General features: G+C 39.3%; 1 protein-coding gene across 2 annotated transcripts; it reads left to right on the plus strand.

Annotated features, from left to right (window-relative positions):
- Positions 1-838: 838 nt before the first annotated feature.
- Positions 839-27,893, plus strand: ptgir (prostaglandin I2 receptor). Of its 2 annotated transcripts, none has more exons than XM_040008510.1 (3): positions 839-1,359; positions 1,554-2,597; positions 7,490-11,697. In XM_040008510.1, the coding sequence occupies exons 2-3, from the start codon at positions 1,767-1,769 to the stop codon at positions 7,583-7,585; spliced, it is 927 nt and encodes a 308-aa protein (XP_039864444.1). In that variant the 5' UTR covers positions 839-1,359; positions 1,554-1,766; the 3' UTR covers positions 7,586-11,697. The 2 variants fall into 2 exon arrangements, with proteins under 2 accessions (XP_039864444.1, XP_039864443.1); XM_040008509.1 differs by lacking the exon at positions 7,490-11,697 and adding an exon at positions 24,394-27,893 and having other exon boundaries at positions 888-1,359.
- The last annotated feature ends 37 nt before the right edge of the window (positions 27,894-27,930 follow it).

The raw sequence follows: 27,930 nt of genomic DNA on the forward strand, positions 1-27,930 counted from the left end.
ACATGAGGGATGAGGATTTTTATGTTTTTCAGCAAACATCTCATCCCAGCTATTTTCCTTTGATTTGCTGATGAAAACAGTGTGGCAAAATGAAATAACAGCGTCTAGTGTTAAATGTGTTGCTCTCCGATCATTTCTCCTCAGTGGAATCCAAGCGCAGCCTGCACATACATCAGTCAAGAGAATGGCCAGTTAAGGAAGATATAATGTTAACATATGACTGTGTAAACCCTTTTATATGTTTTTGTGTGTATAGGCGTCATGTAAGAAACAATACATGTAGTAATACGTGGCCAACATGACATGGACAAATCAAAGTGAAGCACTGTTTCCAGAGCAAACACACTTGAAGGATTAACCTCTGTATTTACCCCCCGCCCTCTCCTAATCAGTATTTTACAGACTGTACAAATAAAACACAAACTACAGCTTTCACAAATTAAGCGTAAAGCAGTGTGGAAGGGCTGAGGCTGCACCCATCACAAAATGCTCAGCCAGTGTGCACTGGCTCTCTCTCTGCATCGCTGGACTTGTGCTAAAGGCTGCATGAAATGTAAGCAAGCAGAGATTGAGGCTATTCAAAGCACCTTCATAAAAATGAATGTCAGACTCTGCCAAACCAAATACTTACACAAAAGACTGATTAAACATTTTGTTCTTAGCTCACATCAAGACGAAGTCTGTGTGTCAATCTAAGTGTGTGTGTGTGTGTGTGTGTGTGTCTGTGTGGTGGGGGCGTGGTCCACAAATACATATGCTGTCAGTATCTTGTTCCTATTTCTTATATATAGACCAACCACAGTTAAGTTTACTTTAGCTCACTGCAGCCTAGACTCCAGGTATTATTTAAATGGTTCACAATGGATAAGTTAAGTTATACCCCCATCTTTATTAGTGATTTATGATATATCAATCACTAAATATTTCGGTGCAAGTGCACACTATCTTGAAATCTACACCATCTTAGAACGGGAAGGGTTAATAGTCACTAGAAAGCACCGAAATTCTATTGGATTTAAATACGGTTTTGCATCGGCTCTAAAGTGTCCTGTTGCTCAAGATGTCATCTGAGTCACAAGTGCAGTGGGAGGGACTATAGCCTAGACTGCATCGATCCGAAACCGGTTAGGAGGCACAACGACAACAGAGAGATAAAGTTTGAAGGAGAAGCGCCGCGCCAGCAGTCCTCCTCTCCGTCCGTGGATTCATTCCGTTTTTCCGACACTTCCAGCAGCGGTACATTTAAACCCAGCACACCAGAGCAGACTCGTGCTACCTTTAATGATTTACCGAAAGGGGAAGAAATAACTTTCAAGTACTTTTTATGTGTTGGGGGCTTTCTGTCAGATCCAGTAAAAGGTGAGTCAGTATTTCTTAGTAAAATTTAATATATTTTAAGAGTTTCAATGTGATGACTTAAGAAGAATCAGAAAAGTGTGGCTGTTTTGTATTTTGTGAAAACGTGGTTAGGGTTTCCCATAGATTATAGCTTTATGTTTATGAGAACTAAAGATATGTATTCGTTGTTTTCTTTGTTTGTTTTTGGTCCACAGAAAGATTTGAAAACTGTCTACAAGAAACAACCAGAGGAGGAAAAAGAGGCTTCTGATATTTTAATTCAAAACAGGATTATGAGTCTCACCACACGTCTCCTCTGTCTTACGTGTTGCCAAATGTTGCTGTCAAGAGGACAAGATTTTCTATTGATGTCTGGGAATTCCTTATTAATTCCACACTGAGGGAGTTATTATTTTCTTCTCAACAAGATGAACAATAGCATTGTTTCAAATGAACCATGTAACCATACCTGCATTGTGGGCCGTGATGGCAAACCGGCCACAAGTATCATCATGTTTCTGCTTGGTGTTGTCGGAAACCTCCTGGCTCTGTTTATCCTGGGAGTGCATCAGAAGGAGCATCGCTCCAGGTCCTCTGTGTTCTGCATCTTGGTAACCGGCCTGGCTCTCACAGATCTTCTGGGCACCTCCCTTCTAAGCCCACCTGTATTCATCTGTTATGCCCGTAATATGTCCCTTACAGACCTGGGCGGTAAAGGACTGTGTAACCTCTTCGGCTTTGCCATGAGTTTCTTCGGCCTTGCACCCACGCTCATCCTGTGCGCCATGGCTGTGGAACGCTGCCTGGCCATCAGCCACCCTTACTTCTACTCTGTACACATCCGCCGCAACTTTGCTAAATTTACCCTTCTCTTTATCTACCTATTTTCTGTGGCCTTCTGCCTACTGCCCTTCGTTAGTTACGGTAAATTCAGGCAGTACTGCCCTGGGACATGGTGCTTCATTGACATGGATGCGACTGAGGATGAACAGGCCAACTTGGTTTTGGCTTTCTCTCTGTCCTACTCCTCCCTCACGGCACTGCTGATCTTTGCAGTGTTCGTGTGCAACGGTTCAGTGATTATCACCCTTTGCAAGATGCACAAGAGCCATAAACTGCGCCGTGGCTCGGTCGGGTCAACGGGCAGAAAGAGGAGGCTGAGCCTGGCCTGGTTTGGGCAGGGAGAAGAGGAGATGGATCACCTGGTGCTGCTGGCGCTCATCACTGTCATCTTTGTGGTCTGCTCACTGCCGCTCACTGTGAGTCTATATTTGACCTTCCCTCTGTGCAAGCTACTGATATTATGTTGTTTTTCCTTTTAGTTTTACTACACAGTCACATTTGAAGGAGAGGTGACACACTGATTGCTTTTATGCAGTTTGCTGAAACATGACCACAGCTCCACAGTGAAATGAAAAGAGGTTACAGCAGTTTACAGACAAAAAGGGGAAAGTTAAAGAAGGTTTAGTTATTGTTATCATCATTACTGGCCTGTAGTGGATGTTTTTGTGCACTATCTGCAGCGATGATAGACAAGTCTGATGTAATCTGTAAATAAAATGGATGGAGCCACCTGACTTCATAGAATAGAATAGAATAGAATTCAACTTTATTGTCATTGCACATGCACAGGTACAGGGCAACGAAATGCAGTTTGCATCCATCCAGAAGTGCTTTAGTGATATAGATATATTACAATATATATTAGCAATAGTATAGATATGTAAGTATATTACAGAAATGGGTCATCCATTGGTGAGTGCTTTTTAAGGCTCAATTTTAGCGTTGTGGTCTTTGCTTTGTTCCTTTTTTGGTGCAGGAAGTGAAAACATTCAGCCAAGAGGGTGAAGTGTGTCAGGCTGCAAAAATGCTTATGTCTGCGAAAGTCCAGGCATTCTGCATTGTAGTCTGAGTTTGGACTCACTTTTTGATCCTCAAGTGCCAATTTAAGGAACTGGAGATTTTGGCACCTCAGTGTTGGTAGGTGGTAGGTGCTCAGTAGGTGCTGTTTGGTGGCAGGCAAAGTTTACAGGAGTAAGGTCATTTTAGCCTCAGGGTTTCCTAACTTTGTGTGCATCTAATAAAGTGAATTCCTTTCCCCCCTTCTGTAATTATTATGGACATAGCAAGCTTTTGGTGGCATGGCGACGGTTGATGTTTTTGTAAGTTGTGGTATGTGTTTGTCTGCCCTGTTGAAGTCTCCTTAACGGTTGTGCTTTGCTAATGAAAGGTGTGTCCCTAATGGCAGCCTTTGCCACACAAAGCACACTGTCGCTGCTTGTGTGTTTGTGTTATGCATTTTTCTTCACAGCTCGGTATCTGCCTCTGTTTAAGAGGAGTGTGCCTACAACCTGACAACCCTGGCAGACTGGTCCGGCCCTGCCTTTCACAGAGGATGTGTGAATCGTGTTATAAAGGCATTCATGTACTGTCATATGTATATTAGCCTTTTTTTAATTCTTAAACAGACGGTTTCATGATAAATTAGTTTACAGGAAGCTGAAAATGCATTTTGTCATGCTTGTGCTATTCACCGTCTACTCACCATCTGCTTCTTGGTGGTTTGTGGTAACATTTGTCCTAAAGCTTTGACTAACCTAGGGTGCATGTGATTGTACTTGCCCTGAGTTATGGTTAAGAGTGACAGGGATGACGATACATACTCGTTCACACTCTGAGTAAGATTCCAGGAAACTCCAACCTCACCGCTTGCAAGCACACGGTCCTCCTTTTGCGAAGTCATGCAGACAGTTTGTGTTTCAGTTTCAAAGTTAAAAATAGAAAATTGTTTTACTTTTGAGCTTTCCTATGTATTTCTGTAATTGAGCTTTGTTTTCGAAAAAGTCAAATTTAGCCTAACGTTAAGTTTTGCTATCAACGTGCTTAAATTATGAGCTTGATATCCGTTGTATATATGATGAAAGACAATGTTGCAGCAGCGTCTCAGCAGACGTGTGTGCATGTATGGTTGTTCACATTGTGGTTATGATTGTTGTGTCAGAGCTTCCAGACAAATGTAGGCTCATGATTAATAATGGTCGGTTTGCCTGAGGCACAGCAGATGTGGGCAGAGAAGTCTGAATCTGTTCTTTGCAATGAAAACAATGTAGAGTTCAAGTGTAATTTATATTCTCAATTTCTCTGCTTCACTTAAGAGGTATACAGTCTTCATTTGGTCATTAATTCTTGCACTTCTACAACAACAATGTGCAAAAAGAAAAAAGAAGAAATAAAAACATTGAGCATGTGTTTCCGGTTAGTGTTTGTTGTCTCAGATCACTTTTGAGGAACTGAATATACTTTAAAGAATTAGGTTTTCTTCTGTGGCTCTGCACTCCACTTGGGTTGATATAGGTGAGATGAAAAGCAGGCACTGGAAAATGAACACTTACATTTTTAAATTTAAGTTTGGCAGGGAATATCAATATTTATCGTATCACGACACATTCATTATTTTCAATGGTCTTTGGCTCACAGGTATAAATAATGTCTGTGGACTTTGTATTTACAGATCACATTTCACAATCTTGCATCCGCTGAATGGCTTTTGGACACTAATAAATGAAGCGGTGTTTTCTCTGCATTTTTCTGAGGTCTGGTTCTGAGTACGGCAAGATTAACTATTAGTGTTGCAGACAGAGAGGTGGTAAAACACGATCTATGAGACAAAGAAGGAAAGGCGATGTATGTCTAGTTTACTGTTGCCTGGCTCGCATAAGCATTATTTAGCAAGTTTGTCAAACTATGACCCTGATCTTAATGTTATCTATTACCTCCCACTGACACTTTTCATACCGTGCAATTGATGCAGACAGCTGGAAACTATTAGGTTCAGTTATCCAATTAGAGCTAATCTCAGGCAGATACTGACACATTGTTACAGATTTATTGTCAAATTTATTGCCAGTATGCTCTCTGTTGGTTGTAAAATGTTTAAAAATACAGCTATGAAAAACAAAAATCATCTCCTGCTGCTGGAAAGGTTTTAAAGCGTTCTCTCAGGATTATGCAAGTTGATACTGCTGAATTAACAGTAAAATGACTGTTGCATACTGGCATTGAAGTTTATAAGCATTAATTGACAGCTCAATAAGAATCATGTGAGTATTTAACCTATTGTAATCTCTATTTTAAAGGCTGTTTCCTCCAGCCTACAAATCGATGCCCTTCATAGTGTCACTATGGGAACTCCTGAAGCGACCCATCTGGTCAATACCTGGCTCAATAAAGTTGTTTTCGCTAGAAATTTTCCCAATTATCCCATTTGTGAATAATGAAAAACAAATGGCAGGCTTTTGGTTTTTCCTGTTTTTTAGGGGTTTTTTTAAGTGAGCAACTGTATCAGCAGCAGCATGGGCTCGATTTAATCACTAATGTTTTAACTTATTCATAAAAGGTTTCCATTAGGGCAGATGCCATATGCCCATCTCAGTCATCAGATCTGTATTGATTCCTGTGTGTGTGGTTAGGGAGTGCAAAAAAAATCCATGATAAATTCCAGCTAGCCGCTTTTGAAAATATTATTTGTATCTAAAAAAAATAAATAACAGCTTGAATGAGGTCATACTAATTCTTCAGTCATTGATCTTCTGAGTAGTTTTACCCACCATGTGGCCGTCTAAGTAAGGTGGAAGGCTAGAGGCTGGGAAGTTGGAAATTGCATGACAGTAAATGTCACCCTGTGAATGTTGTTTCCTTCTTTTCAGTTATTTAAATAATAAAGTTATTTGTTTTAATCTTTTTCAAACCATCAGCATTCTGATATATGACGTAGGGATCCAAAATAATTTGCTAGTCTAAAAGAAGGAAAAGCATCAGAAAACATTTACAATGAGCACACTTTCAATGGACAAAGTTAACCATTGTCCAATGAGCTCCATGAAATATGAGTCAAGTTTCTTGATAACCAAACATGTTTTAAATGTAGCTGAAATGTGCGTCGTGTATGAGATTAGCACACACAATGATTAAATTACAGTGTTTGGCGAGCTTTAACAGTGCTAGCAGCAAGAACCTCGGTTTCTGCTAGCATCATTATGCGGTTACACATTGCTTTGGCTGCATGGTTAGATTCCAGTTTATTCTGACAAAGCCGACGTATAAGCCGCTCATTTTTTAATATCTGAGTACTGCAAAACAGCGCTGCTATCGTCTGTTTACTTTCCCCCGTGCTTGTGTACATCTTCCATTCACAGAGAATAATACTTTTACCCAAATATTATTTCTAGTACGGACCATCAAGACAAGCAACGTTTAAACATCTAGTCGACTAGTCGCCCACAGCCGCAGTATAAAGTTTGGCATCTCCTTTGCACATTTGTCAAATGTAGACCAAAGATTAAACACTGCTTAGTGGCAGTAGCAGTGAAATAGCAAATAAAAATAAAATTTCCATTTTTATTTTGTTTAAAAAACGAACCTTTTTCTTTTTGATTCTTCTCACAGTAGATACGTCATGTTACCGTTGATTTAAGAGCCTCAATTACTTTAATGTTAAGTCTTTGGACTTCATATAACTCCTGTTGAACCCTGTCTCTCTTTCACTCTGCTGGGGCTAGTGATATACAAATCTGACAGGAGCACAGTTTGTTCTGTGATTTGAAAAAAAGAAAAATGGAAATATCAATTTGCTTCCAATAGCTGTGAGCTAACTGGGCAAGAGGGCTGATTGCTGGGAAGATGATGAACAGCAGGCAGCTTTAACACATTTACAGGGCATCATTCCTCCAAGAATCATCACAGCGCTTCATAAATCTGGATTGTTTGACAGGCCTGGGCAAGAGAAATCACACAGAGTGAAGTTTTCAAAATGCTATGTGGAACAGTATGCAGCACACAGTTCTTCTGTTAAAAGACACAAAAATTTCATTGGTAAACTATTTGTCAGGTCATAGATTTAAGAAAGATTGAGGTATTAATTAACAAAGTTATGAAGACAAATTTCACAGGATATTCTGCTTTTAGTTCAAGAACATTTAGATGAATGTTCGTTGTTCCCCTGCAGGACTTAAACAAGCGTACAACTAAATATTATAACAATAGTTTCCAAACCGCCTGGAGTTCTTACATGCATTAACATGCCCAGTCATAGCCAAAGCCTGAATGCCATTGAAAATATGCAGAATAACAGGCTTTTTGAGTTTTTTTTCAGGGCCACTCCTATTTGCATCCAACTGGATCCAGATTGATAAAATTAGTGTGGATGAAGAGGGGAATTTCCCAAATCCAGACAGATCCAGAAGATTGAAGTTAAAATGCCTTCCAGAGGTTGTCTAAAATTAAACCAAAAGTTGGGAATCTCAGTTGAATTCTTTAATTCTGCTAAACTACCAACTTGAGCGACTAGCTGGAGAAAGAACAAGAGCTAAGCATCCAGAAAGATCTCACACAAACACCAGGTGAACATGCAAACCCCACATAGAAAAAAACAGATGGCAGACTTGAACTCAGGTTGTTCTTGCTGTGAGGCAACCGTGCTAACCACTGTGCCACCTCTATAAGCAATGCACTTGTGTTTTCTTGTTAAAACCTCCTGCACGACCCTTCTTGCTCCCCATCTTCTCTATGGGAAAACTGTTTCCACACCACGTAGGAGCGAGGACAGGAGGAAGCATAAACTAGAATGGAAAGCACTCTGTGTGACATCAGCATAGGATACCATTACCTTTGCATGTGTTTAGGTTGTTGTTAGAAGCACAGTCCACGCAGCATGGGCGTCGTACTTACATGTGTAAAAGTACTCATGCTATGACAGAGTTGAAAAAAGAACCTTTTTTGTTTCTGTGGTATTTAAACCCTGTTGTGAGGTTTAGTGTTGTCTCTAAAAGGAAAGATGATGCTTTGCAATCAGCAGCTGACTTTGTGAAAAGAACAAAGAGGATTCCTTTCCTTTGTGCCTATAAGCAGATACACACATGCAAACATCTGTACAGTGTTGGGGAGTTTCCTTGAGAGATTATTAGTTGTCTTGTTGAAACTATATCGAGTCAAGTAATTGTAATTGCTTCATCAGAGTAAAATGTGTAATTAATTACTTTGGATTGCTTTTGTAAAAGTGGGCACTGGGGCATCTTCTTTTTGCTGCTGGTAAACACGCTCTATGTTGTACACTTAAGGCTTTTTCTGATTACAGAATGGAAACATTGTTAAAGTTTAACCACCCACAAGAAAAAAAGGGCACCAATAAAATAAAATAAAAACTTAAAAATTAAGCACATATTGCCTGATCAATCAAGTAATTCGTTCACAAAAAATATGTAAAACAATTTAATCAATGTTCGTTTCTATTTCTACACAAACAGTTTTATTTTTAACATACATAACATACTCAAAAGTAACTCAATAAAAACAATAATTGCTATAAAATAAGCATTTATTTTGTGCACATTACAAATGCGCATGCATGTGCACGCATGTATTTGTATTTCAGTAGTCAGATGGCTGCAGGCTTGTTGATCTTGTTTTTCTTTGTACTACCTGTAGTTTTATCCTGTTTGCCTTACCTTTGAACTCATTTTGAAATCGGACAACATATGATGCCAACGAATCTCCTGAAGAAACCTTTTGATGTGCCAGTTAAGTGTGGGAGCTGGAGAACATGGCTTTGGGCTCCAGTACAATAGGAGGTGAGCAGCTGTGGAAGAGGTCTTTAATGGCTGAGGAATAGAATGAATGGAAGAGGCTCAAGACAGATGTGGAGCAGATGGGGGCAGCTGCAGCAGTCATCATCTGTTCATGTGTTTTTGGTTCCCCGAATGAAAAATTTGTTTGTAACTGATGATGATTATGTGCTTAACTGAACCTTGTACTGTACTCTGCATGCTTGATTGAGCTCGAAATGCTTTGGCACCATTAATGAATACCTTTAGTAGATACTTTTTTAATAGACTTTTTTGTGACTTTCAACTCTGAGAAAGTGAGCCGTAACTATAGCTGCTTATTTGCACATCCAACAAGTGTGAAGCAGCCTAAGCACTTATTTAATGTTGTGTTTCTGAATGCGTCCCTCAGTTGTATCCCTGTGACCAACTCCTGAAGTAAAAATAAATCTGTTCCTTTAGCTGCTATATGTTCTGTTTACCATCTAGTTTCTGACATTTTTGGTCTGCTGTTTGGTGCAGGCTAGGTGACTCTCAGGGAATCTTCTTTTGTGCTGAAAACAGCTGTCTTGAGTCTGGCTGATAATTCACTGTGGATTTGTGGCTATGAGAGACTCTTCTATACAAGTCATTTTTTGTCTCAAATCTAAACGTCAAAACAGTGATTGTTGCGCTTTTGCGCGTCATTTATTTCCTGTATATGGCACTTTTTTTTCTCTGTCCTTTGAATGATCTCTCTACTTCCAGCCAGATTGTCTACCACATTTCTCTGTAGTTACATATTGAATACTTCAGTGGTAAAACTGGAAGGACAAGACATTATGAAATGTAACAGTTTCACACTACCGCTGCACTCTGGCTAATGCTTGAGGTTACAGGCCCCTTAATTCTGCAGCATTTTTTAAAGATAATTGATGGTAATACAGCTGGAGTCTATCCCACCTACCACAGGGCGAGAAGTGGGAGTACACCCTGGACAGGTCAGTCTAACCAAGGCCAATACAGAGAGGCAGGCAACCAGTTGCACTCACAGCTGGATTACCCAGCAAGAATTATTTGCTATTATTTATGGTAGATACAGTAAAATGTCTTGTAGAGGAACCAGTGATCCACTGTATGATTCTATATGTGTTTAGGCTGTTAGTATTGCATATACATTTGTTGATAAATTTTCTTCCTACTGATCTTAATGTGCATGGTCACTAAACCTATGTGGCTGAGGCCTTGACAATTAAAGCAAAAGATCAGCAACTCTCGGAAGGATTCAGTTCTTTTCCACTTGCTAATCCTTATCGGGAACATAGGCATTTGGTCCAAACAGATGCAAGGTGTCATGCTTTGGTGTGCCTGTGTGCATACAAGAGAAAGTACCAGCACCCCTTTTTTCATTTAGCCATTTGCTGCATATACATTCACTTTGAGAGCTCTGGGTAGTTGGGTAGCTTTTTTTTTTTTTTGCCACGTGTGTGCACAGTTATTTGCCTTTCTGTCAACAGTGTCATTGTTCACACGCTGTTGTGTGAAATGTGCTCCACACCCAAGTTTAGAGTTTCTCAACCTTAGGGCTTGTGTAGTCGTTTCAGATTGTGAGGAAAGTCACAAGACGAGGCAAAAGTTTATATAGAACAAATGATATAAAATGATATGTTGGTACATACAGTAATCACATTTCCCCCAGGCATACATTGTGTAATTAAAAATGTATTTTTGATTTGAAAAACACAGGTTTGACTTTTTCATAATGGCTCCACAGTGTAGTGGTTTACACGTTCACCTAACAAGCAAACGCCCCCTGGTTTTATACCCGGGTGGAGACACAAATCTCCGCCTGGGCATCCAGAGTTCATTCAAATCCATTTTCATATCCACTTATCAAAACACAACCACTTATCTGTGTTTTACAATTGATAATTAGCTTAAGTAAATACAGCTAAGTCTAGTCTCCTTATGTTAGCAGCTCCAGAGAACAATAGGATTCTTGTTTTATACTCCGCCTTGTCTGCAGCATCAGGAGATAAACGACCTGGCACAATGGCACAGCAGTGAAATACAACACCCTCATATCAAACAGACGATAACAATGGCAGAATACGCAGAGCATCTGTTGATGTGCTGAAGGACACTTGAAAAGGGAAGCTGTTGACACTCGAGTTCAATAATGTGGTGAAACCCTTGCTGCAGTTAAAAACCATTATCATAGCAAGGCTGGTTTTTAGCGTGGCCAACTAAATGACTGCTTAGGGTGATCCCTGAGTTGGCCACGCTGCCCGCTGGAGGGGCCCCAAAAGAGGAAGGAAGAAAAAAACTTTGAACTGTAAAAACTGTTAACAGTTCGGTCAACAGTCTACAACTGACTGACTCTCACATAACCTGCTTTTAATTTAATCGTCCAGCTGAGTAAGAATCATGTATGACTAACCAGGTTACTGATATTTCTTGTAAAGACCTTTCTCATCTCAGTAAATCCTATTAATGTGTGTATTTTATGTGCTCAGATGTGCCCTCAGCTTGGGTCATGAGGAAGTCTTTTGAAGTCTTTTAAAGAGAAAAGAAAATCTCCATGAGAAAGCAAAATAATTTTGCTAGTGTCACAGTGAAAAATGTAATACTTATTTCCTGTTACAGAAACTGCTGGCTCGGTAGTGCAGTGGTTAACACGTTTGCTCAACATGTGGAAGCTTGCTGGTTTGATTCCAGCTGGAGAAACTGGTGCAGAGCTCTGCTAACCCAAACATGTTAACCTGCTGTAGTGGTACCTTATCACAAAGGAGCGGCTGAAGGTTTCTTCTTCTATTAATGAAATCAGAGCATTGTTCTAACTATTCAACACGGAGACAGGATACGTCAGCATCTGTACTTTCCACACATCTCATAAAGTTATAGAATTACAATGAAGTCATTGATCTAGGATATCACTAAATTAAAAAAATGTTTGTGGGTGGAACTGATGGGTGGGGGGGACACATCAATGAATCCTCTTTATGATTCTTTCCAAAATGCATTTCAGCTGTGCGTGGATTAACTTCTGCCTTCAAACACATCTAAGACAGAGTATGTAGACAACAGGGACTAAACAAACGAAACAACATAATTGCAACCAGACAGTAGTGACGAGTTGGTGGTTTGAAATTTTGGGGGTCACTGCGCCCTGGCTAATGTTTACTTCTGCAGCGAACTTGAGAATATGATGGGAAGTTTCCTCTGCTCTCATCTTCTCCCAGAGAGTCCTGCAAAATCCTAAAAATACATCATGTCGGCAAATAGCCAGTCCACATAGGGCGTATTTGTATAGTTTTAGATGTGTGACCCTCACTGATGGAAATGAGACTTAACTTCCTAAGTAGAGGAACTGGTTTGTTTGTTTTTTTGCTGTTGCTGTTGCTGTTGATAAAAATTGTGCACAAGTGACATGGCGAGGTACTTTTTTAATTGTTTTTTTTTTCTGTAACACTCAAACTGAAATGAATGCATGTAGTTTAAAAAGCTGTGATATAAAATATCTAACTTTCTTCTTCCTGTCATGTTTCTTCTACACAGAACAGAACTAGAAACCGAGACAGAATCATTCAAAACTTTTATTCAACAGTTATTAAGCGATAGTTAATGAATAACATGTGTGTGTGTGTGTGTGTGTGTGTGTGTGTGCGCCTGTGTGTGTGTGTGTGTGCGAGCGCGAGCCTGTTATCTGGGAATAAAGACTGAAAACATAAGGAATCAACTAGCTGGCTTCACTTCTCACTCTTTGTGTACATTATGTCTCATTTGGTTAATCTGTCTCGCAGTTGTGTAACAGTTAGCTTTGCTTTAGAGTCTGTTCTGTGTGCTTCAATAGTGCCGTAATCCAGACTTCAATCCTTGTTATTATCTTCTGTTTGAGAGGTTTCCTTTGATGCTGCTATGCTGCTGATCCCCAGCTGACACACACCCAGCACACAGCCTGGCACGTAGATTCTTGGTCCCAGCAGCTCAGTGGGAAAAACTAAGAGATGGACAATGACAAGGAATCATGCTGAATCGCAGCTGTTCTGATCAGGATGCCAGTTATAAATTTAATCAAAGATCCAAATAAACATTCAAACACAGCACTTAGCAATAGTCACTTACAGACTTCATAAAGGAAGTGCTTTGTGGTTATTTGGAGCTCGCATTAGCAGGATAAATGAATTATGCAAACCGCTTTGATAACCTTTAAAACTGCACCATACAGGGGGTGAAAACCACATAGCGATGCAAGTGTAACTCTCTTGGCTGTGTTTAACCAGAATAGTGTTGCAATATTATTGCTAATATGCTGCACTTTTAGTTTAATGAGGTTTATAATGCAGTGTTTTTACTATAATAATGAAGCTAATCCCAAAAATATAACAACTAAAGACGGTGAGGGATTTATTTGGCTTTGGTTTGCTGTTAGAACCAGTTTGGAAAAGCCCAAAATAAAGGCCTGCTGTGCGTGTTAAGACCTGGAATTCTTCTTTGTATGTCACGCGCTCCTCATTGTGGACAGCATCCATTCATTTAGTAGTGCTAAAAGATATCCAAAATATAGGACGAGAAAGTAGGTCTACGATTTACAGAATTATAATATGGTAGCTCAAAAGACAGGCTTAATGTAAGTAATGTATTCTTTCTTTTATGGTTGCGTCTTCAGAACGTTTAAAGTATTTGGAAACAAACTAATTTAAATGTAAAAAATGCATATTTTACTTTCACTCTCCTGTCACTGTTGTGCAATAAAGGTGATGAGCTGGATCAAAATGACCTCAGTTAAAAAAGGTCGACTTTACCTTGTGCGAAAGTGATAAAAACACACAGTCGCTTCCAGTGATGTTCGTCTAATAAATATAGTCAACACAAAAGCAACAGTTGTCAGCTGAACAGACTTTATTGGCATTGCAGTAAAGTGAGGAAATCACCTGTCACCTGCTGTGGGTGGAAACAGTGTGCTAATCATAACCTCCTGTTTTTATTTTACTGCTGTATAGATTCATAACTATATGAAAGTTAGTCTGGGATGGCAAGCAATAAAATAATTCTGTTTTTTTGAAAGGTCGTCTGAATCGTGGCTTTATCAGCTACAAAGTGCTTAAAACATAGAGCGCTCACCGGCTACCTCCACCCCAGCTGGTTGTGTCACCCTTTGACTACGTGACCATGTCACATATCATCACATCACCAGAGTTAATATAATGCCATTACAGGGATGGAAGATCAATAAATCAAACAAAAAAATAGGACTGATCAAGGGCGTAGATTTGGTTTTGGCGTTGGTGGGGACCGAACTCTGCCCTGTTTTTTTTTTTTTTCCTTTTTGTTTTTGCTTCTTGATAAAATGAGGAATATACTTGCCTACATATGCTATTATACATGCTTTTAAACCATTTAAAATTACAATTCATAGTTTTATATGTGAATTATATAATGTTAAATTACTATTAAACAAATCACTGACTAAGTATTTTAGGCTTTAGTTTACTTCAGCCATAATCCATATAACTCAGGTATCATACAAAAATAAAAACAGCTTCAAATACAGTCATGACAATAAATGAATATGACTTTAAGGACTTAACAACATTACTTCAGTTATAGTACACCAACATCTGTTATACTTTGGCACTAAGGGAACACTGAATGACCTGGTGGTTTTTGTCCATAAAACTACTCGTCTAAGATCACCACAAAGTAAAAGATCTCTCAGCAAAATTATGCAACATTTTAGGCACTGTTGCCCCGATCAGATCAGTGAGCTGGGATGTTTTATTCTAAACACGAACTACTGTTACAGCAACAGACATGGACTACTGGTGCCCCACACAACAACTCAATGTCCGCTATGTGAAGCAGCCAAACACATGCCTGCTCCTCTCGTTAACTGAGATAAACTGCTGGCATGTTTGTTTTACATCTATACTGTCCAGTCTCTCCTGGTGGACCTTACCCATCTTTTTAGTCTTCTGAGAGCACTGAAGCTTCTTTCAGCCTCAGTACCTGCGTTTTATCCTCAGATTAAAATTATTATTCTGTGCTTGATGTGCCTCAGCTTTGGCCCTGGCTCTTCCCCTCTGACTGCACTAGGACATATTGCCACCTGATAAAATAACACATTGATTCGTGCCATATAAAAAGTGAGACATGTCAATTCAGATTCTTTGTCAAATATACACTAATGAAACAATTTACATCAGCAGCCTGACAATTGTCATGATAATAAATACTAGTTAATCTACAGCACCAAATCATCAGTCAGTCACCTGTGACCTCGCCTCTTCACCTCTGTCTGAGCTACAACATGGCAGAGCTGCCTCTGTCACCTGATGAATAACAGTGAGACATTCCACATACATGCAGTCACACATGTGCTTCAAATACAGTCATGAACCAACAAGTCATCATCCAACTTTCACCTGTGATCTTGTGTCACCATTACTCTCCGAGCTTTATGTTGGTTCTTCTGTCACCTGACAAATAGGACATACATGACAATAAGAATAAAATGTGAAGCTGCTTCAGTGTTTCTGTCACTTTGTGCAGATCTTGACTCATCAGTAATGTTTGTAGTGTGAGTGTGTTTTTAAAACAATTTGTGCAAATTGCACTACAAGGTGGAATATTTGTAAAATCATGACTACCTCATGATATTTTGTCTCAAAAATTAACCCTATGAATATGTCAGTGCCGTTAGGATGAAATTATTGTGTCACCAACATTTTAACGTTAGACATATAATTCTAACAGCCTCTGTAAACTAATATCCTGGCTGCTCGAGGCTGCCGTTTTCTCTGACAGTATCGCCGATACCACCATGAATTTTACTTGGTATCGGATCGGAAAGGAAATCAGTGGTATCGCACATCACTACTGCTAAAACTAAACAGAGCTCCCTGAAAGGCTCAGCCAATCACATTGGCCATATTTGTCACATGACGTAGGACTCCAGTAGAGGATGTAATTTAACTCTTTCTGCTCCGCTGGGTGAATGAGACGCTGACACATCGTTTTTTCTTTCTATCGGGTTTGTTTTTCTTTACTCGAATAGATCAAATTAATGGTGGGGACACGTCCCTTCCGTCCATGCCAAATCTACGCCCTTGGGACTGATGTTTTAAAGCAACAGCAAATTAGTTCCAGTGGATGTTTTTCACTGCTAACAGCAACAAGGGATTTAGTTCATAGTCCTCGGTTATGTGCGGTTAATTTACATGGATGACGTCCAGATGGCTCTCTGTGAAAGAATGTCGCAACCAGGATTAAATTCATCTGGCTGCATTAGTGACATTAAACACAGCCTCAGTCAACAACAGTTACACTTTACTGTGAGCAATTCTGTTCGATTTGAAGTTATTTCAAAAGATACACTCCTGCTGTTTTCAAAGGGCATATATGACCCTGTCAACAATACACCAAAGCACAGTAGCATCATGTCTGTGAAGGTTCTCAGTCATCCAGGTCACCGTAGTCTAAGGAGCTTGGAAAGAAAAGCGTCTGGACTTCTTTAAGTTTCTTGAAGTTTTAAGTTTCAAGAAACTTAAAGAAGTCCAGGCGCTTTTCTTTCCAAGCTCTTTAGACCACAGCAGCATCAGATACAGCAGAGAAAATGAGCATTTTTATCTCCAATGAAGAGGAAGTGTCGGTCTACAGCTTCTTCTGTTGTAACACTCTCAAGGTTTTGTAATTTGCCCAGCTAAAACACTGTGCCTCATATTTTACACTGTACAGTTTGAAAAGTGGGGTTTTATGGTTTCACGGTTACTTCCACTTCCTCTTTTGGGGAGTTTGAGAAGTGTAGTTCTGACACCAGCCTCTTTTTGTCAGTTGTTAAGCAAACGACAACTCCTACACATTTGGCACATCCTGCTCCCGAGACAGGATTTAATTGTGAGAGAGTTCAGAGTGACAGCTTTATTTGGCCCTGAATTCTAAAGAGATTATAAAGGTTTGTCTTAAAACTTTTATGAGTTTTCCACGAACTTAGAAAGCATGTAATGTATAAGACATTGTGTACTATTTAAAACAGGAGTCATTTTTTTGCGAAACCAAGGCATGCGTGTTAAATGTAATATTACTTTGCCCTGTGGTCTTTGCAGACAGTTGAATTGATGTGTGAGTGTTCAGAGAGTCCGTTATTCTCAGAAGTCATTTATAGATGATGATCGTAAAAGGTTTAATGTTTTCAGGTGCAGTAGTTCACTGTAGTGTTGGGCACATCTTAGAGAGGAAGCTCACTAATGGACCGTAAGTGTAGACAGTGTAATTCCCCTGATGAAGCATGTCTGATTATATCAATATAGACTGACTATACTACCGTCACTTATTACAGCATATAGTTTTTTGTCTTCTGGAAATGTCTTTCATGGAAATGAACAGCTTAATAATAATCTCTAAAGACTGGGATGTGTTTTCTGTGAAAAAGTCAGTAAGGAAAACAAATGTTACCATTGAGCCGTTGTACATGCACCAGAGATGTATATCCTGCAGACGGTGTCGGCAGGAAACACCCACTCATTTTTCCTCTCTGTACGTTCTCTTTAACCTCAAATGTCAGAAAACACGCAACAAAAAAAACTGTCTACCCTTGCATTATAGTGCCACACTGAATAATTCACCAACTACAAAAACAAAACAACTTCAGGATCTCAGGAGATAATCATCCTCAGACAGCCTTTATGTCACTAAGCCTCGTGCTGCTCTGTTTAAGGCGTTCAGGAGAAATAACACAGAAAACACTCCTGCATAGCTGTTAGTGGAAATCCTATAATCTCCAATGATCAATGGATCAATGAACTTTAGTGTGCTGTGGTGAACCTTTCGCTGACCTTCCAGCGAAGTTACGAGAAAATAAATCTGCTGTCATGTTTTGAATGAATCTTTTGATAAATACACACGGGCAGAAAACAGAGATAAGGTTCGTTGATGTGTGAAGTTGAAGAGAAGTGACAACTCGGAAAACTAAACAGGGAAAAAAACACTTGGGTGAACTCACATTTCCACCAATTTACTGCATGTGGAAAAATGTCACTAAAAGTAAAAGATTACTTTCAAAAATAAAGCCACGAATATGTACACAGTTCAGCCACAATATAAATAAAGAAAACACTGAAAGGTGAAGCGAAACATAGTACGGTCCTGGCGTTTATATGGACGTTATTTTAACATGTGCCACCCAAACCAAGTGTATCCTGGGTTAATAGCACCTTACATGCACATGTGCCAACCTTTCCCTACTAGGACACGGCGTACATGCAAGCTATACTAAACAAACTGGCCAAGAACAGTTCAAGGAACACAGAGTCCTTGCTGTGCATCCCACAGGACCCAGAAGCCCTTCTCCCAGTGTTGTATGTTAGGCATGGAAAAACACCACTAAAGGGAGCACAATAAAAAGGCCGTTCATTTTTCTGTCATGGCTCATCTGTGTGTAGTTAGTAGTTTTTATGATTCACCTCATTTAAAGTGCTGAATGAATCAGATGCCTCCATGCTATGCCATGGTTATAAATCTTTGTACGATTACCTTTCAATCAATCAATCAATCAATCTTTATTTATAAAGCACTTTTCATACAAAGATGTAGCACAAAGTGCTTTACATGGTTAAAAGCAGCCCACCCCACCCCGCCCTCCAACTCACTCCCCACACTCTCATTAACATAAACGATCATGGATACCCATATGGAAAAGATATATATAAATCTTATAAAGTTTGTATCTGTCTTGTGTGAAACTTGTATGAAAAGCATATAAGAGTGAAAACAGATATAAGATCCCTTGAAAAATTATATAATGAAACTTGTATGTTTTGGATACTTACTAAAACAATGTATGAAAGTAATGAGAAAGTGGCCACTTTCATGAGTAAATCATGTAAGCCTTATATGATTTACTCATGAAAGTGGCCACTTTCATGAGTAAATCACATATAAGTTTTTACTATTTCTTTTCCATATGGGTACATACACACACACACACACTTAAAGAGTAAAATTGGGCAGCCACGGTCGATCACAGCCCCGGTGCAGAGAGCCCCCTCCGAGGAATCTGGCACTAATGCAACCTTTTGGCTAAAAAACAGAAATACAGCAAAGTTTCACGCACCTTTGGTAAATTGTGCTCTCGTGCTGTTGCCAACTCTACAGCCCAAAATGATTCATTTGTTTCCAAAAAAGCAAGACGAGAGCATTAATCAAGCTCAAGCCTATAAATTTATTCCATGGAGGATGGGTGTGTTAGATTTCTCTTAAAGACTTAAATGAAGTGAACCAAAAAGTCTGCAAATGACTCACTATTGCTTGTAAAGGCTAACAGCTGTAAGCAAGTTATGAAGCTGAAGGAAACAGAATATCATCAGTGTGAGCATCGCTGAATCACTTCAGAGCAAAATGTAAGTGAATGAATCAACCTGAGGCAATAAGGTCGCATGTGTTGTGTTACTGCTAGCTTACCCTTGAAGGGGATGGCTACGGTGAAAGGCTTTTACTTTTAAGGTCAGGTTCAGATCAAATGTTAGGATTCGGCAAATAGTGAGTAGATTCCATGAAATGACTGTAAGTGTGACGTCCTCTGAAATGATGATAACACAAAACTGTAAGTGCAGAAATTTGTTAAACAATAATGTTTGTGGCAAACGTCAGTACACATTAAGCCACTTCCATACTTAAACCTGTTAAAATCAGTGCTTTTGTATTAAGAACAGATCAAACGAGTTCGTGTATTGTAAATTGTGGGAGTCATAGCTTTAGATTCATGCAGATCTAGCTCAAGCTATGATCAGTGTTACTGACACAGGCTGTGTTTTTTTAACGGAAACACTCTGAGCGACCTCACACTACACAACACGCTTTCCATTTCCTGAAAAGCAAGCAGCCGGGCGACAAACACTGGGGTGCATTAGGTAACTAAAGAAGCAGCTGTTTTCTGTAGAAGTTAAAGAAGCACAAATATTGAATACAAACATGTAAGAAGCTGCACATACGATGTCAGTTTTGTATTAATAGTTAATTTTCTCCAACTAAAAAAAAACAAAACAAATATTGCAGGTTTAACAGGCGCCAATGAGATTGATATTGAGCTTCTCTTCTTACTCTAGGAATAAGTAAGTAATTACGCATATTTTCCAAAAATCTTAATTCCTTCAGAGACTGTAATCGATCTGTAAATGATCTCTGAAAGCCCCGTTTTCTCTGCACTGTCTGATCTAAAGTTTCAGAATAATCTGCAGTGAAACAGGATCAGGAAGACAGAGTTAGGGGAGTCCACTAGGACAACACGATAGGCAGTAATGGGTTGTAGAGTGTAGAAATCCATTATGTGGTCTGTTTCCTGAATGAAGCAGCCATCATCAACCATCTTACATGCAACCTATGTGTGTCTTACATGCCTTATTTACAACAGATGGCCTGGATCCATGTACATGAAGACTGTCAGAACAAAGAAGCGAGATCCATAAAAAACAATTTGAGCAAAATAAAACAAAAGCAAAATCTCCAAAACAAAATACGGGTGGCCTAAATAAAGGATAACTGCATCTCCGGTCAGACCAGAGCAAATGATGCCACGTGCCTCCTCATCTCCTCTGTCTTTCATCACTACCATGACCCAGAAATCAATCTAAATATGCCATGCTGAAGGATGTCTCAATTCCTAAAATGCATCTGGCAGAGAGGAGAGAGGAGGCTTGTCGGACGAGTTTTATTCGAGGGTGCACAGGTGTTGCATCCTCTGCTAACGTGCGTGACACGGCTGGAACATACAAACCATGGCATTGGTGGGGCGGCGGGGGGGGGTCTGTAAATAAAGGAGTCTCTGCATTCATTCAGATTGTCTAAGCCTCTAAGCAAAAATACCTCATTTTGTTATATGCCTGTTGCCTTGGCTCCACTCTCTTTGCATCTCTGCTGGGTAGGATTAAGACTTGAGGAGAGGTGGTGAGGGAAGGAACTGAGGATTGAGAAAGCTGCATGCAGGCAAGGTAAAACCATACTGAGAAGTCCGAGGGCTCTTGAAATAACAAAGTAAAATAGGCTGGATGTGAAACCATCAGCTGAAATATAATAATAATAGTCTGGTACTTGTCTGGTAACAGTGCCCTCCAAAGCTTTCTGCGTATAATTGTGAAATGTTTAAAATCCATCGATTTCTTTACCTGCTTTAAAAGAGTATTTGGTTAAAAGGTAAATATCTCCATGGCTACAAAAGAGACGAGGTTCTGTTTCATTCAGTATTTGTCATTACAATTTGCAAGGCTGTGGGTGGTGATAGGTGAATGCAACTGCACATGTACGGCACTTTGTTGGCTAGATTTATATACGGTACATATATAATACATTATATGTCTTCATCACGCCTTCCCTGCAGCTCCCTGGTTCTCTGTTCTCCTAAATAATCCCCCATGATGCTTTCCCTCTATGTCTGGCCTGCTCTTTAAGCACAGACAGATCCATTAATATGCTCCTGTTTAAGGAGAGCCTGACATGTCATCAGTTTTGGCCCCACAGCCTGTAGTGCTTTGAGTGGACGGCTCGTGATTTGTGTTTGTCTCTGCGGGGCTTAAAGCCTGCCGAGAGCACCATAAGAGGCAGGGTGGCATGCAGGGAGCAGAAGCATGAGCGAGGGTGGTAATGTGGCGTGAGACAACAATAGCGAGGAAGGTAGCAGAGCACACGAGTCTGTTTGAAATGTTTCTGGCAGCGCCGCGTGATGAATTAAGGGTACCATAACTTTGCATTGAGCACAAGAAGCATTTGTCATTGTGTTTGTTAGTGTGTTTAATGCCAAGATTCATTTTTGTTTGAAACATTAAATCAAATAAGAAATTATTGCCAGCATGAGACCTTTTCCTAGGTCAGAAGCCAAAATAGTTAAGGGTGTTGTTGTATTTCCTTTATCGTTCCTACGAACATCTTTCTCTATGATTCTCCAGAGCTTTTAAAATGTATCTGCCACCAAATTGTGCTGACATCTGTACACTCGGGCCCTTTTCCACACGCACACACGATACATAAATCTTGAGTTTACTAAATTCAAACTGTTTGTTTGAATTTAGTAATCTTCAATTTTTCAGCGTGTATATCAGTGTAACCTTTGATGCCTAGGCAACAAAAGCCAATTTTAAGACTAGTAATGTACGTGATCTACGCTGGCAATCACAAAGCAGTTAACAGCCGCTTCACGCAGTGATGAATTAAAAAAAATTAATTCTCAACTAACAAAACAAACATTCAAAACTCTCTGAATACTTCCAGATGAGTTTATTAAATAACCGCTCCCCAATTTTTCAAAGTTTTATTACCGCTCTTGATGCTGCAGTGACTTCCTGCTTACATACTTTGGGTGACTATTTTTCAAGTTTGCTGGCATTTCATTTACACACAGTCGACATTGATAATTTTATTGAGTTCCAACTCCATCTCGGAAGCTACTGGTTTTTACTAAAGCTGGAGTTTTTTTATTTTTTATTTTACTACCAGTTGCTACTAATGTAGTAACAAGGAGGAGAGAAACTTACTAATAAAGTGGTGGCAGCAGGTAAATTGTGAAATTTTGCAGTCTACGCCTGCAAAAAAGGAAACGTGTTGTGTGAAAGGAAGTTGAGGACACACTGGCTCAGATGTATTTTCGTAAAATCCTTCCGTGTCTTATCTGCCATTTATTAAGCCTGTGAAATCCGCTAGAATCTGCCAGCATCAGTTGTGCAATTCAAGAAATTTTAGACGACTTAAAATTGCATGCTTACTTCCTAAAAAGTCAAAAACATCTGGAGAGTATTTCATTCCACGCTCAACTGTAACTGCTACTGACACATGCAGGATGACGGCTCTCTTCCAGGATTTTGATGTTGTTATACCGTTGAGCTCAACCCCTTTCAGTAAAATCACATGATAAGTGCTGTTATTTTGGGTGTGCCTCTTCTCTTATTCTCTGTTGTCTTTTTTTTTTATTGTTTGTCATTGGCATACCCAGACATCTTTAGGTGAAATATCATGTTTGGTTGATTTTAGCCAGCTGATAAGTGTGCGAAGCATGCTTGTGACTGGTCCCTGCACTGGGTCTGGACTCTCCCTCAGGCCTCTCTCATGTTTCTTGCTTATTAGTTTTCAGTCCAGTCCCTAGCAACATGGAAACATTTACACCGATGTAGAAAAGCAGTCAATCAGCAGAAGCCATTAATTAGGAGAATGTTTGTTGGATATTTCGTGGAGGAAATGGAGAATTGTTGATAGAGAATGGGAGTGAGGTGACAAAGATGCTTTGCCAGCTGCTGTTTCTCTCTCTGCCCTGGCTTTGTAAGCAGCCAGCTGCTGCTGTTGTCTGGCCTGCTTTTCTCCAGTCTGTCATACCATAAAGGTCGATACAGGAAAAAGATGTGGTTTTAACATGCTGCCTTATGTGGGTCTGTTTTCGGAACACTTTGTACATTTGAAACTTAAAGATGCGCTTACACCGAGTGTGATGATCCTGACATTTGTTAAAGCCTTGCACAGCAAGATGAACTGCCATCTCCTTTGACACTGATGCTGAACACGCAGTTGAGTTTTCATCTGGCTTTAGCAACAAAGTGCCGACGACTCTGCTCTATTTGCTGGAGGAAGCTTCGAATGGTCTCCATCCAGTTGAGACAACGTTTATTCTTTAATATCTTTAATCGTGTGCCAAAAACTTTCCGCTGTCAAGAAGTTTCCTCTCAAAAATTTGTATTAATGTTTTTAAAAATACATTGTTACAGTTTAATAACTTATTACTGTTTGTCTTCTTCTCCATACCTTTGTCTTCATCATTCTGGTACAAGCTCATCTTGGTTTCATCCGTTCAAAGATTATTTTAGAGAACTGTGTCGGCTGGTGTAACCAGTGGTTTGCACCTTGTTGTAAACTCTCTGTATTTCCATTCATGAAGGCTCTCTTTATAATAAAGTTTGACAATGATACATCTGCCTCCTCAAGAGAGTTCTTGGCTCGGTTAGATGCTATGAAGTTGTTTTTCTTAACCTTGGAAATAATTCTGTCATCACGCACTTCAGTTGTCTTCTGTGGTCTTTCAGGTCTTTTGGTGTTGGTGAGCAGATCAGTGTAAAATTTTAACAATACACCAGATTATTTGGGGTTGTCAGCCTAATGATGACCTCCCGCACTTACACTAACAGTGAACAGCTATGACATACATATTCAGTACTTTGAAGGGAACAGGTCTTACCTGGCCATAAAACTGCTTTGATTGTCTCATTAATTTTGAACTTCTGAGAATGCAGAGCTGTATATAAAAATGACAGATTTTTATTTGAATTAAGTTGAAATTTTGCACTTCAAACACATCTTGATTGTTTAATTTACAATTCTACAAAAATTGTCTCTCTAACTCTTGACCTTGGCCTTGTAGAAGAGACGGTACAGAAACATTTACACTTGTAAGCTGGAAATCACAGGAATTGCATCTGACCTTGACGCTCTCTCTGTCTTTTCTTTACAGATTGCAGGCTTTATCAATGCGATCCATCCATTTTGCGGTGACAAAGAGAACCTGACAGCTTTCAGATTCTATGCGGTCAACCCCATCGTTGATCCTTGGGTCTTTATCATCTGCCGCAAGTCCGTGTTTCGCCACCTTTGCTCTCTGCTGAGCTTCCGCTTCAGTAAAGGAGCCGTAAAGACGACAGCACACTGCGCTCTGTCTTTACCCCTTGACAATGTCATACAACGCAACCCACCAGACACGTCAGTTCCACCAACCAACATGTATTCCAATTTACCTCGATGACCCACAAAAACCCATGGCAGTGCAAGGTTATGGCCTGGAGGCTGGAGGACATTTCTATATGGAAAAAAACATTTAAGGAAAACTCTAAAATGAAATGAATGTATGAATCCAAAATTCCTGCACCTAGTATTTGAAGGCACAAAGACAAGACTGTCACAATTTAAATCTCCCTTAACTTTGGAAAAAATGACTGCCCTAACTGTTAACTTTCCGCTGATGGACGGAAGTTATTTCAACATTGCAAGGGGAGTTGTGCCATTAAAACAGCACTGTGACTTGGGACTAAGGAACACTTACAGTCATGTCAGGCCCAAGGATGACATACTGTAAAATCTGAATATATGCAGTTGAGGAAAGCTGTATGGAAATGTATGAATGTATAGTTGTTGTTTTTTTTTATCTCGATCAGTCGGCCCTTTCTTTAAGGCACAGTAAGTCAGTAAGTCTGTTAATGCATTATCTGTGTCTAAAGCATGGATGACATGAGATTCAGCTCATGCAACGTGGCTGCTTACACGGTTTATTTGGATGACATATGTGTGTAACAGATATACACGATTATTATTGAACTGTCCACTGCCCATAACCCAGAATAGCCTTAACAAGTCTGCCACCATGGATATCCCCATATGGAAATTAAATTAACTTACAGGAAATGTTTATATTTTGTATGTCTTGAAAGACTTGTGTGTTTCATACTACAACTTATGTATTGAAAATGTATTTGTGTGTCATGAAACATGAATTAAAAAACATATGAATTAAAATTTAATCAAGTAAAATTTATTATGCATAAGAATAAATATAGAACTAAATCACAGTGTGATGTATAAGTCTCATAGAACTTTCTGTATATTAGGAGTTCTAACATTTACTAATGGAGACAATGGGGCTGGAAATTTATTTTCCATATGGGGTGATCCAAGCTGAATGCTAATGATGTCAATGTTTGTTGTATGTGCAACATATGCTAATGTGTAGCAGATCCAGTGTTAGCAATGCTAATTACTAATGTGTCAGTGGTTATTATGAACGCGCATGAGTGAATCCAGTGAAGAACCCAAATTTGGTCAAAAACCAAAGCACTTGATATGGACACAAGTACTGGGCCACCTAAAGGAGCTGCTCAGGAATGGAAACGCATACCATGAAGCTCCCAGGGCACTGTTCTCATGCTGATGTTAACTCTGAAGTTACTGAGTCAGCAGAGAGTTACAGAGAATTACCGACTTCGCTCGGTACCTTTACGTGGCCTGCTTCTTCATGACTGAGTTGTTGCGGTTACTTAATGTTTCCACTTGCAGTAAGATCACTCAAGAGGGAAGAGTTCTACAAACTTAATTGCTGCAGTGATGGTGTCCTATTACAGTACCTTTACTTGAATTCAGTGAGCTCTTTAGGACAACCTGCTTTCTCACAAGTGTTTTCAAAGGCAGACTTCATGGCTAGGTGATTGATTTTGTAAACTTGTGGCAATGGAATAGAAAGCACCTGAATTTGAAGATTAACAGATGAAGCCTATTTTGGTTTTTTTTGTCTATAGAGTGTATTTTTATTTAAGACCAAAAATCTCAAACACAGGTTGGCACTAGACCAAAAGGTCAGTAGATTTTTCTCAATTTTACAGAAAGGTCCCAAAGGGTCAAGCCTACATTTTTCTGCTCTGCATTGTGTTGACCAGACTCTGCTGGTGGCTTCAGAGACTTTCTCAGGCATCGCCCACGTTGTATTTACTTTCATATAAAGAAGCAGTAGGCAACAAAGTAGAGACCACCTTATCTCGACTGAGGGATAAACATAGACTGTCTGTCTCAAGCATAACAACTTCCTGCGGAGGGGAGCCCTCAGAATGGGAGTAACAATAAAATCTGTAAACACGTGTAATGTCCTTTTTCTCCAAGAAAGTGTAAATGCTTCTACAGTTTATATCAGAGTCCCCTGAAATATCCTTTCTGCATTTAAAAAAATCACATCGTTGTCAAGACTTATGTATCAACTGTTCCAAGAGCAAAACCACTGTGACTGAAAAAATGGATTTCAGAAATGTAAACCTTTTACTTCTTCAGGAGTTAAGATTGCCTGACTCATAACACTGACTATTTTGTGTTTCATGTGTTTGTCGTTGTATGTGTGTGTTTTCTAAAATACATCCTCTACCTTTACCCATAAGGTTTAAGTGAATGTGAAAAGGTAATACATAAATGTTTATGTATATATGTTGGTACAGTAGAAGCTTTTCATAATTGTGATCTGTTGGGGGGGGGGGGGGGAATTGTCGTAAAAATGGCCTATTCCTTTTACCACTTACTTTAGCATTAAAACAGTAATGTAAAAGGTAAACCTGCTTTTTTTGCAAGTCTAATAATAATGTTTTATGTTGAGAAATGAAAGGGATTAGTATAAGTTGTTGCTATTACAAACCATCTCTGAGAGTTGGGTTACTTCTTTTTCAGAGAGCGTTTCATTCCTGTGGGAGTCCTGTTCATAATGTCACTGTATTGCTTGAACATTGCATTCTCCTTTTCTTCCTCCTTTTCATGGATCTCTAAACTACCTTTGATGATTGTGAATGTCATTTTAAGAGCTTTTTGCTTTTAAAAATTCCGTGCTGCTGCAAAATGCACTGTGAGGATTAGACTTTTAACTTTAAAGCTGTAACTGTATTCCTGTGCTGTAAAGCTGTGTGTTTTAATGATTATGCAAGTTTGATTTATGCAAGTGCAAATGTATGAGTACGACAAAAATTGGGATTTTTTTTCCTTCAAAACATTTTTGTCTTCAATCCACATTCACGTTTTGATTTCACTTATGCTCAGTCATGCATGTCTCGATGTTAGACACATTACCACCCACACATTTTGCTTTGAGGTGAGAACAGTGTTTAATCATCAAGCTGTAAATCTGTTGAATTGAATGAAAGAATATCATTCATTCTATCATTAACATTTCATTCATATAAAATAAAATCTCATTACAGTTACAATCTTGTCAAAAACTCTTTTGTCCATGTAAAAACAAAGCAAAAGTGAACATCCTTACTTGCACTGTTTGTCTTCTATGAGACCCAATGTTTGAAGAACATGACATGAAAGCCCTTATGCAGTATATATATATATATATATATATGTGTGTGTGTGTGTGTGTGTTCATTTATAATTTTTTTGTGGCAAGTAAAAGTGTTAAAGTTAATAAAAAAAAGTGTTGCAACAGTACAACGCACTTTTTAATTTTTATGTTAACCATATTAGA

Source organism: Simochromis diagramma, unplaced genomic scaffold (genome assembly GCF_900408965.1).
Source record: "Simochromis diagramma unplaced genomic scaffold, fSimDia1.1 OVJJ01000344.1, whole genome shotgun sequence".
Lineage (NCBI taxonomy): Eukaryota > Metazoa > Chordata > Actinopteri > Cichliformes > Cichlidae > Simochromis > Simochromis diagramma.

Coding starts and splice junctions, on each gene's coding strand:
- ptgir (XM_040008509.1), top strand. CDS start 1,767: ATGAACAATAGCATTGTTTCAAATGAACCATGTAACCATACCTGCATT. Junction 2,598..24,393: donor TCTGCTCACTGCCGCTCACT/GTGAGTCTATAT, acceptor TTTTCTTTACAG/ATTGCAGGCTTTATCAATGC.